The sequence below is a fragment of the Epargyreus clarus genome, unplaced genomic scaffold, assembly GCF_041222505.1.
Source record: "Epargyreus clarus isolate Ecla_fem2 unplaced genomic scaffold, WU_Ecla_fem_2.2 ptg000003l, whole genome shotgun sequence".
Taxonomy (NCBI): domain Eukaryota; kingdom Metazoa; phylum Arthropoda; class Insecta; order Lepidoptera; family Hesperiidae; genus Epargyreus; species Epargyreus clarus.
In genome coordinates, this window is record NW_027332211.1 from 11775106 (window position 1) to 11787749 (window position 12644).

The window sequence follows — 12644 nt, forward strand, 5'->3', positions numbered from 1 at the left end:
TCAGCAAGTGCCGATGTAGCAACGTCATGCCATAGAAGGTCAAACTACTTATTAACAATGAAATGTGTTTTATTGACTTTTATTTTGTAGTGTTTATTTATCATTAAAATTAATGCTATATTACGCTTCTATTAATGCATTTCAATTTAATTAAATAAGTAAGAGTACTTACTCAAACAATTTTGTACCCTACATCTTCTTGAGCAATGTACATTCAATTTTGTGGGTGAACTGTTAATTTGTATATTAATGAACCTGCGGTGGTATCCTTCAAAATCACGCCCTTTGATTCGGAAGGTAACAAGTAATCTGTTCCAATTTGAATAATGTTGTAACAAGGAAGTTGTCATCTGGAGGGTTATGTTCAATTAAGAACCTATTTTACATTACGGGGTGCTAGCTTATGGTTGAAAGTCGGGGGGTTCGGGGTTTAAATCCCGGGCACACACCTCTGATTTATTATGTCATACCAGTGGCGGATTTACCAGCAGGCTGAGTAGGCTTCAGCCTAGGGCGGCAGATTTTTGGGGCGGCAAATTTGGAGACCAAATTTTTTTTTGCTCTTTCATAGAAATCAAAAAGATTTTTGCATGACGGTTTTCTGGTCTTCTGAAGCCTTACAGATAAAAGTCTGCAACAAATGTTACCGATGACTTTGTTTTCTCACTTGTCATTGCATATTTCGAGAGTAGCAGACTTCCATATTCTGTAAAACAGCTAGTTCGCCGCCCCCAACCAGTAATCGGCCTCTGTACCCTCTTCCCACACTTTTTATGAGTGAAAAGAGCGAAATTGCAGAAAATGTATTTTATATATTTCCTCTTCTTACTATCAACCCATACATGCTTGTCCTACTACTGGTTGGAGCATGCGAAATGAATGGTTTGTATATAATTTTGTGATATAAATTCGAATATAGTAAATAATTTGGCGAACAATTTGACTGATTTCAATCTTATGTATCAACTGTTATGTGTTGAACATGCAAAAACTTAAAAAAAAATAGAATTAAAAAAAACCTTGAACAATGATAGAGGGATAGTCAGATCGTCTTAAGTAAAAAAATATTGACAGACTCGTATCGGAATTAGAAAAAAGGAAAAAAGCGTACGAGCTCTGTCCTTAGAAGACGTACCTATATCCTAATGATTTAGAGACTGAGTTAGTTCAATAATGCATACATTTTCGAAGCTACATATCGTCACAAAGCATTTTGATAAAACCAGTTTCTTCGACATAAGAGAGTCTATCTGCGTTTTTGCGAAACCAGAGTCTGCAGAACGTTTATCCGAACTTGGACATATTCCTTCGTATGGCCACCAGCGACGAATTGTTCGGGGGAGAGAAGATTCTCTTATTTAAAAAGAGTAAAAAATTATCTGAGATCGACCTTGAGCCAAGAAAAATTAAATGCTTTAGCTCTTTTGTGCATAGAGTCGGATTTAATGAACAAAATTACTTACGACGACATTAGCGATGAATTTTCCAACAAATAAATCGCGCTAAAAGGTATTGTAACGAAGTAACAAACTTTTATAACTTGACTGAGTTGATTGATTTGAACTGTTAAACTGTTTGTCAGTGCAATAAAGATTATTTATTCAGATTATTATTCATTCAAATGTACATTATTGTGTAAGTAGCACACATTACCCTGCTCATACATGATTGAGTTTTGATTAGCTCAAAAATATACCTAAAATTATTTTATGTGGAATTTCAACGAAATTATTGGATTAAAAAAATGTAAGACATGACAATTGTAGAAGCGGGGGCGGCAAAAACTGTACAGCCTAGACCTTATTTTTTTTTAAATCCGCCACCGTGTCACACTATAACGGTAAAGTAATGAGGATACAAATTAACAATTAACCTCAGAATGTTTATTTTAACGTAAAAAATCGAAGGCCTGTACATGGCTTAGTTTTATTTTCAAAAAGTTCTCAAAGTATCTGACGTCTACTATTTCGCACTTGGTCAGCTTCATCATGATGATATATTATACTATCTGGGGGCACGGCAGTGCCCCCGCCAAGTCGAATAAAATAAAAGCGGCATGGTATATTATTATGCTATCGCCTTATTTTAAATCAATATTTTTCTTATGATAACAGAGTGCAGACTTAGTGTGACTGTTTTTCTATATTATACTAAAGCGCGATTTATTGCAGATAATAAAAGAACGAGTAGGTATCCTAGAATGAATTATCTTATAAATGATTACATAATAAGCCAACAAACGAGTTTTAATAGTTCGAGCAATATATATGGACAGTATTTTATGTGTTTATCACATTTAAATAAAAAACTTTGTTCCCTATATTCTAATTTTGTATCGTGTGAATTCATTTACTTAATAAGTTTAGTATTATCTAAAATATTTTACTTATCGTGAGAAAGTAGGGTGGCTGTGTACATTTCGAATTGAATTAACCTTTGCCTTCCTATCGCGACGTAAAGCGAAATATTTTCAGGGTTTCTAAGCTCTATTCATGCGTAAGGCTGCCGAGTTCTGTTGGTTGCGGTTTGGCGTGCTTATCTTGAGATGTGACGACGATAGAATTTGGCCGGGTAGCCGTGGGTGTCTTATCTCCCAGTTGCGTAGTGGCCGTGCGTAACGGGGGACCACACCCCCCGCAGCGTCTTCTGACGTTCAGTTAAGATGCGCGCGCATTCCTACCCCGCGTAAGGGTTAGATTACACGAATTGATCTTCTATGTGTTAATTTTTGTTTGTTCGCCTTCTGGAACAGTATTTTTCATATCAGAATATTGTTCTTTATGTTGATTTTTTAAATGTTTTATGAGCAAATTAATATATTATTTAGAATGTTTTGTAGGTAGGTATATTATGGGTAGGTAATAAAATATACTGAAAATAAAATTATGTACTGATATAAATTTTTATTTTATGTCTTTACAGTTTTTATGTCTATGGAGTAACATCGGTAGAAAATTAGACTAAATTAGGTGCATTATTAAAAAAAATCTTTAATTACCTATGATTCGTAGGTATAAGAAAATTATTTGTTGTGTATAGAAACACTTGTTGTGACTTTTATTTTTTTCTTTGTTCTTGAACGACTTTCAATATACCATATACTTTTACTTTAATGGTGTTAAAAGTAAGTGATTACTAGAATAGATTTGAAAAACGATTAATAAAACATGTGCTTAACTATTTTATATTATTTTTCGATAATGTTGATACCAAATTGATAAGCGTGAATTGTTATGTGAACGTCCCCTAATATGATGTGTCGTTCGCGCGATGCGTTCGGAAAAATCTGTAGCTAGAATCAGCAGCGCAGCGCCGCGGTTCAGTCGCCGAAACTAAACGTCACGCGTGCGCATGTACCGCCATCTAGCGGCTGGCCCGTCATCCTCGCCTCACACCTGCCTGCCGCTCGACGGCTCGACATACTCTGTCGCGCTCGCACCAGTGGCACGTAAAAATAACCTCAAAACGTCTGATCGTGAATCAACCAATCAACCAAATAATATTTTACGACGACAGTGACATTAACTGAATAGTTAACTATTAAGTAACAGTGATACAGACGTGTTACCCTCCGAGCCCGCACATACGGATTATCTAATCGTGTTATTGTGGTGATATTGCCTAAACCGAAAGTTTCAAAGGAACAAAATGTTCGTTTTGGTGGGCTGTCGACGGGCAGCCCCCAAATATTGTGCCAATATGTGGTGGTATTTTATTTTGTGTGTTACATTAGTAAAAACATTCGGAGTATTGGGATCCAATACGACTGAAGAAATTACTGGCAGTAAGTATTTTTGTTTTTATATATTTTTATTATATTTAAATTTAGCAACAAAGTTTTACTTACTTAAAATAAAAAAAATATAGAAAGAAAACAATTTTTAATTAATTTAGCACATAAAAAGTTGATTGTACCGTCAAATCGAAAGATTAATTACTTGTAAATCTGGTTAACACGACACACACCTTTTACGTCCGTCGAGAATACGTATCACCTATTGAACAGTTCCCAAGCATTTATTTACCTCCATCGGCGCTCAAGGTATTGTTAACTCGTTACGTATTTACGCGTGCTGGTTTTTTTCTATGCGTGTCTTGTTTACAGTCTTTATGATAAAAATATTTGGAATCTGATAAGATAGCACAACCTATCTACATCGATTGAAGGTATAACTTGTTACTGAGTTCCCAAGAATTCGGTATCCTAAGCAACTACTTAATTAATAGCGCAAAGTTAAAACACTTTCGTTCGAAACTTCCTATACAATTCCGGTTAGGCTGGTTTGTAATTTACCTACATACCTTTAAGTAGATGTCTAATTATGAATAAAATAAGTAAGGCACCGAAGTTTAATTCGAAAGGCCTTGTGGGTACTGTTTTCTTCCAATTTCTGCAGCACTTGGTAATTTACTACAAAAGAATATGAAAAGGCGATTATAAAAAGATTAGAAAAGAAAAGGCAAGGATGATCAAGAGGCAAGAAGAGTTAGCCAAAAAGTCTAAGATTATCGATCAATATTTCTAGATAAGGTGGAGGTGGATAGAGGTGGTATATAAGTGGATATGGTTAAAGATTTTTCAGTACACTGCGAGAATTTGTCTAATGCCTGTCTACAGTTAGCAAGCACATGTGTGCTTATTATCCAAGTCATGTTACTTGGATAACAATAATAATATCCATCCATCAGCCTTTATGAATCGTCTGAATCCAGCGGTTACTCGCCGTCCGCTTCAGGTCATCAGTCCACTTGGTTGTGGGGCATCCTGTATTCCTTTTGCCGAGACGTGGTCTCCATTCGAGTGCCAGGAAGGGGGTAATAATAATAATAACATTCCTGATTTTCGTAAAATAACTGTCTAAAAAGATGTTTTCTATACTCAAAGCTTCATTCCAAGATAGTGCGTGTATGCCCGCCTTGGACGTGTTATGCACACAAAGACGAATGTAAAAAACATCTTAAATACGAAAATAAACAAAGGCAACAATATAATATTGGAGTGGTCAATGCACCGTGATTTTTAATTAATGTCACTTGTTGGAAATGCGCTATGCATTATGACATATTTAAATGCAGCTAAATCGTGACACAATTAGTGCGAAAAACGGGGCACATGAATGACAATCCCTTAATATTAACGTAAACAAAGTCTCGTATATTCGTAAATTCCCAGTGGACTGCTGATGTACCGTAAATTAATTAATTTGAATAAATTTAATGGAGGAAAATCAACTACTCGTAGTTTAAGCATTTTTATATATTTTACTTCAATAGTGTACATATAGTGTACGTATACACGCATAGTGTACAATCTTAATATTATATCATAGGGTATGCATGCTTTGCACAAGACAATTTGAAAATAAAATTAATCGAAGGTCGTCTCCGAATAGCTTGTGTAAATATGTGCAAATATAATATAGCGCGAGCTAGTCAGAGATGTACATAGGTGGTGTACAGGTGGTGTGGTACAGGACTTGTGGTACAGTGTAAAGATACAGCATTGTTATTAGTGTTTTATGTTACCTAAATAAATGCACTACCAACAATTTAATATCTGAAATGTTTGTACTCTCAGCGCTACATATAGTTTTGCCCATGTACATGGGTAAAACAAATATGATCAGCATGGCCTATGAACAAACAGTATGAACAATTGAACAACTCATTGTTACTAAAGCAAATAAACTAAGTATAATTAATTAATACTATCTACCTTCCTATGGTTTGCTCTCATGGTGTTATTTTCGTAGGAATTCCGTAAAATAATGTGCCAAATTATTTATAGAGAAATAAACAACTGAAAGTGACTTTAGACTCATATTTTCCTGAAACAGTACAAAGTTCAGTACTTGAATGGCAGATAGCCAAATCTTAAGGAATTATTTTGGTACACTGTTTACATCAGCATGTGAATGTGATACATAGTAAAAGATATAAGTCAATTATTAATGATACAGTATGAGAATGGAATTTATGCGGTTAATTGATTTTGAACGCGCCTTGCAAAGTAAATAGAGCACAACAACAGACAAAGATGAATTCACGAGTGCGTGCAATATGGATAAGAGATAACAAATTGATGATGATGAATTGGCATATTTTTTGCGAGACGTCTTAAAAATATTTTTAAAATTATTTACCACAGTTATCGTTTTAAGGAACAAATAAAGTTTCAGTTATTTCTGTCAATTTAAAAATATTACGCAAAGAAAGTCTTAACAAAATTCCTAAGCAAGGGAAAGTTATTGCAACAAATTGGTTGGCCGAATGAGAGTACCCAGCCATAACTGTCTCAATTTTGGCATACCACAGCTGACGCGACGTCCATAAAAGTTCCGTTGATGAAAGAGCACAATCGCATTGTGAGGCCATAAAACGGCCTTTGTGTCCGAAGGAGGCGTCATTATGTGAAAAATGAAAAACGAATTGCACTTGTCATATCCAGCTCAATTTTATTGCAGACAACGTCGCCGCGCTTATAAACTTTGTTACGTTGATTTATTGTTACCTTTTGTTGTTATCATGGTAGCTTACAACCAAGTCGTGGATTATAAAAAAATGTCGGTTTTTGGCGCCTTAAGTTGTTAACACAGGCCAGGTATACATTATTTCATACCTTTTTTAATGTTAGCTCGAAACTTAAGCCGTTGAGTTTTGCTGTAGTTTTACTGTTTTGAGTAGATGTGTATCATTATTATGTAGTTTTATTACATGAGACAGATTATTCATAAGCTAATATGACAATATTATAAGTTTAGTTACACGTTGTGGGTAATATGTAACAAAGAACTTAAAAAAAATTCCTTACTGTTAACATTTTGTATTATTATCATCTATTCAATATTTCAGTTTATGGATTTTTTCAGTTATTCTGAATATATGTATGTCATATTTAAAATCTAAATCTTTAGTGCGTTCCCAAATATTACTCGTATAAAAGAATTGGTACACTGATTTTCGAACGTGGTACTATAATATTTACATTAGCTCCTCCGAATCATAATGCAATTTCCTGTTCACCTTGCAACGTCTAGAGAATACTTGCAGTAGAATATTAATGTTTTATGTATCTTGTTTATTCGAGCAATTATTTGTATATAGATAATGTTATACTTTCTGTTTATTTAGACAGGTGTCATAAAATATTCATATGAAGAGCGAAACTTGTGGCCTTTTTAATCATAGCCCTAGGTAGCCGTACTTTATCGTCGTTTTTATATTGATTTTAATTTTAAGAACTATCTTAAATGAATATAATAATGTTTACGTACGAGTATTATATCACTTCATAATTTACTATCAGGCGAGCTAAATGCTCGCTTACTTCAAAAAACCGACTGAGGACTCACTGTCTTTAATAGTTTTACGTAGAAAATGTTCACATATATTATTTATTTTATTATACGCCTAGTAAACAATGTAAAAATCTTGACAGAGTAGATAAAGTACCAGGTTGACGTCACGGTTTATTCTCTAACATTTTAATACGTAATATACATCGAAGGTTAGCTTAAAATTGCGTCGTTACTCATTTTAATGAATTATATTCAAATTCGAGTAGGTATTTTTATAATTTCTATTGAAATATTAAATTAAGATTTGTTTACTAACTTAGTAAAAGTACTTTTATTAACATTTACACTATGTCTGTGTTTATCATAACATGCTCGACGGCTTGTTTGCGGGGTAGGTTATTTTTGTATCAACGCCAAAAATAAAATACGACATGCATTCGAATCGTACGTAGTTGCGAGTTTTATGAATTTAATGTACGAGATTTAGAATTTCATTCATTTCAGTATTTAAAATACCTGCTTTTATAAAAAATATCCCTAGTCATAGTACTAGTAACTTGTCTGGATTCGATATTGTCTAGTGTTTTAGTTCGGATACAATATGTTGATTCAGGCCATGCTATCGTTCGCATAGAAGAACCTGAATGGCCGAGCTTTGCTCGGTGTTTTTTAACCGACTTCAAAAAAGGAGGAGGTTTCTCAATTCGACAGTTGTTTTTTTTTTAAACGACATTTTCTGAAAATAAAACCTAGCTAGATCGACTTATCGCCCGCAAAACCCCCTAAATACAAAATTTTAAGAAAATCGTTGGAGCCGTTTTCAATATCGTTGATATAAATATATATACAAAATACATACTGCGTGCGTTCAGCTGGAGCTATTGAAAGATTTGAATTTGGCCGACGCGCTCCGTGCTTGTAGATAAGCTACTAAATTTTTTTTCTGATTATGTTTGTTATTTCCTGGAATTTATAGGCTCCGATATTTTCAGAAATTAATGAAGAGAGGTCTTCCTCACTAATATCCTTCTGGATTTATTTTTCTTTTCTTTGGTAAAATTGTATTAATAATAATTATTACTCATGAATTATATTTAGTGTATTTCATCCTATTATCGTTAATTACATTCGTGAATTAGGTATAAAAGTATAAATACGCTTAATATAATGCAGTAGGTATAATAACATAATTTTGATTTCATTTAAAGTCAGTTTAAAGTCTAACTCAGTACCGGGAGTTGACTAGAACTAAGTTAAAGTTTTAGTTAGATTGGTACATTAAATTCACTTCTCTTGTTCCGAAGTTGTGCCTTAGAATTCATAGTTTTCAAATTCCGTTACATTATAAAAAATAAATTTAGAAATATCCTGTATTTTAATGTATTACTAACGTATACAAGTTAACTGTAAATACAAATGAAGAAAATTGAAGTTGGTTTATAATTCCGTCATAATTGTCCTTTTTTAAGGCAATTCATAATGAAAATCATTTTGAAAATGTGTGTTTGCTGTACGGACTTGTTTTGGAATCTAATAATACGGTATTTTTTATTCCAATAATAATTAAGATCATCGCACGTAAAGTTTTTATTTTTATTGCAGTTAAAGCCAATGTATATAAACAAAACATTACTCACATTTATCTACTGAATATGTCGTTGGTATAATAAAATCGTTTTGTCTATATATCTGAAACAAAAACTGATCTATTATTCAAAATTGTCGCGGAACAGCACTGACCGTTATTGGCGACCTCAATTGCATTGGGCATTGGGTGGTCGTCATTAAGCCATACTGTCGATGGTATAGATAGACAGTTGTTCAATAAACGAGGGTTAGATCGAGCCCTGCACTTCTCATGAGCGAAACAGACCGTTTTTGCTTACGAAATAAGTTCCGTATTTGGATCTATGCACTGCCGCATAGGCCCTTCTGCACGGTTAACGCAATTGGTCCGGAGCGTGTATTAATTGTAAACTCGGATATTGGAGTGATGCTCCAAATACATTCGTTTTCAGTTTTTGAAAAACATGCAATATCGTGCTCACGGAGCTGTGTGTGATCGTTTTGATCTATTAGTGCGGAACAATTTTGAATGGTATTGCAATAACAGTTTTATTAAAATCTTAAACACACGAAAAATGTTGAAACAATATTCTTGTTTGTAATTTTTTATACTTTACTTTGGAATAAATGTGTATCGCATTTTCGCGATGATTTAATTTTTTTGTCTATATCATTAAACATTATACTATTTGTTTCAGATTAGATTAGATTCAGATCTCTCATTAATTTAAAATTTAGGCGTATTATATTTATGATAAATTGTCACTTCGCAGGCTTTCTACAGACAAACCGTAGCCTAAAACGCATATAGGTACCTATTACATCGTTGCAAAACCGGGCAATTAATTCTAGGACACGAATGCTAAGTGCGTTACAATGGTGTGTTTATGGAGGCAAATAACTGCGCAACAATGATGTTTGCTGCAGAAATAATCAGATATCAAGTTCATAACGAAGTATCAGAATAGACTCCTAAAGTACTTTCTTGTAATGCATAAAGTAACTTTATTATGTAAACTAGTTGCTTACATAGCTTTCCTAAAACAAAGGTGGTTTAGTGTGAAAGATGATAAACCGGTAGTTAAAAATCAAATTGATTATATTGCTGACAACTGGAAATCTATTGAATTTTTTTCGATTAACTTGGAAGTTTTGGAACGGTGGTTTTCGTTTTGACAGGATTTAACTCAAACTTAGAGTTAGCTAAGGATATTAAACGCTTCAGGAAGTTAATAGTGACCACTTGATACTGGTAATAATAATAATAATAATTTATTGTGCCCAAAAACAATAGAATACAAGAATAAAAACATACAAATATTCAACGATACAAAAGGCGGCCTTATCGCTAAAACAGCGATTTCTTCCAGGCAACCTTAGAGTGAGGAGTTAAAGAGTGGATGACTTTAAAATAATAGGTAGGGTGCAAATAAATAATAGTTAAAAGACTACCTACGTAATACATAAAAACAAGTGTAAATTTAAAATATAATTATAACTAAATAAATAATTCACATACTTGATATACATACTTATAATTATAAAGTACAGTTAGTTACTTAAATAATTTAAATTAAAAATAAACGCTTTCTACACTCACAACAAAACAAAGTTAATACAGTTTAAAAATGATTGACAGTAAGAGCACAAATTTACTGTGTTTACTGTGTACTGGTACTGTGTAGGTACCATTATGTTCACTAAACTCTCTTTAATTACATCAAATTTTACTGTTAATTAAATATTAAATATTATTTCAATTATTAGATAATAATATTGCACTTCCGGCTCATTTTCCTTGAGCGGTTTCCACTCGTTGATTATTAATTAATGAGAACGATCGGGTTACCTCATTAACTTTTAAAACGATGTTAGATTAAAGAGAATAGTCTATTTACGCCAAGTACCCACTAATGAACTCTTTTTATTTCATTTACTTGATAGTTAAGGTAAAATAAAAAAGCGATAAATATTAATGGAAAATGTCTTAAAAAGCTTTAATTGATGTAAATGACGCGATTCATTTTCTGTCTTGTCGGCAATATTAAATACAATACAATATTTTTTTTTATATAATATAGGAGGAGCAGACGAGGATGTAGTCCATCTGATGGTAAGTGGTTAGTGCCGCCCATGTGCATATGAAATTAAGCCCAGATAAGATGATATTCCTACCTAAGGTCGACCACAGATCCGCCGCTACCCCTAAGGACTAAGCTGGAACGTCTCGGAAAAGTATAGCTCCTTTACCACACCCTTCGAACCAGAATACAGCAGCGATTGTAGTGTTAATAGGCAGAAATAGGTGTGGTGCCTGTGCCGCCGGAGTTGAACCACAAAGGGTTTTACTACCCTTACCCTTTACTACCCTTAAAGAAGACCTTTAAGAAGATTTAGAATTTATATTGGGATATACCTATAAGTCCATAATGTGAAGTTCTGTGTTATAATATATAATATCTTGTGCATATGTGTTTAAAATTGTAAAATAGTATATTTTGTCTTACAAACCTTACAAAAGATTGACATAATACCAACTAATTTAAGATTAATCCAAAATAAGTTTAATTAGCTACAAGCCTTTAAAACGCAATTAAGGTAACTTTCCGTAACTGCCACCTCCCTCATATTCGGGTAAATATTGCTATAGCTAAGTAGGTACTAATATTGTCTTCACTAGTGCCTACTCAAATTACGATTGTGACATTCTTAGTGTATCTAAACGCAAACAAAACTAATCACTAGCCTGACAATGCTTGTATGAACAATGCCTAATGAAACTGATCAACAGAGTCGCTTAATTAATAAAAAAATATGTAAATGTTGGTGGTACGGAACCCGACATGTGCGATTTCGACTTGCACTTGGCCAATTATAGGTAATTATTTTATTTTTAGTATATATATGTTATTCCAGCAGTATTCAAGTTCATTCATTCAAGTAAATGCATTGTGTAAGTTTGCACTGTCTATCTATTACGGTTCAATAGATAAACTTAAATCGCCGATAAATAGCGCTTTCTTGGATAGCATCCCCATTTATTTTAATTTTTTTAATTTTTAGTATTTGTCGTTATAGCGGCCACCGTTAGATATTTATACTCTGTAAACATTTCAATTGTCTTTTAGATTCAGGAGATATACAGCGGAAACTTAGTAATCGGGTTACGTTTTTACCCTTTTGTTACGGAACCTTAAAAATGAGTATAATATGAAACAAATTCCATAGATTTACATATTTCTGAAAATAACTGTTTAATTATTACAAGGTTAGGTGTGCGAGTTAAGTGCATAAGAGTCTTAAATTTAAATTATTAATAATCATCTTATTGAATAATGAATCATTAAATATTGATAAAAAAAGCATTTAAATTGCACGTGTGACCATTGAATAAGATAATTGCACGAATACGTTATCTTTTCGAGATATAATTACGCCTCGACACGAAATTATGTTTGCTTTAATAATCCCTTATCAAAATTCGCAGTGTTTGTGAAAGTATAGTTATATACACTGATATAGTTTGTTTACTTAGATTAATCACACAAAATGTTGACATATGCAATGAAACGTTTTTTAACCACTTTTTAAATCTGTTACAATTACGTAAATAATTAAATATGTATGCACAAATACCACAACGATAGATGTCTACTGTATTAGCTGTTGAAACTGCAGCATATAAACCCATTGTTAATAACCGATCTATTAAATCTTAAACCTACCATAGATTGAAATTTGACAATATCCAGTGGACAGATAATATTTCTATGTCAATTC

General features: G+C 33.1%; 1 protein-coding gene across 6 annotated transcripts in view; it reads left to right on the top strand.

Annotated features, from left to right (window-relative positions):
• The first annotated feature begins 3397 nt into the window (after window positions 1–3397).
• The window catches only part of LpR1 (Lipophorin receptor 1), a 301804-nt gene continuing 292557 nt past the window's right edge, over window positions 3398–12644 (top strand). For 3 of the 6 annotated variants that reach the window (XR_012103637.1, XM_073089245.1, XM_073089264.1), the window contains exon 1: window positions 3400–3784. Coding sequence is in view for 5 of the 6 variants with exons in the window: in XM_073089245.1 (XP_072945346.1) it covers window positions 3649–3784 (136 nt within the window). In the remaining variant the exon portion in view is untranslated. Of the gene's footprint in view, window positions 3785–12644 lie in introns of all 6 variants that reach the window. The other 3 variants (XM_073089236.1, XM_073089255.1, XM_073089318.1) reach the window with 2 other exon arrangements.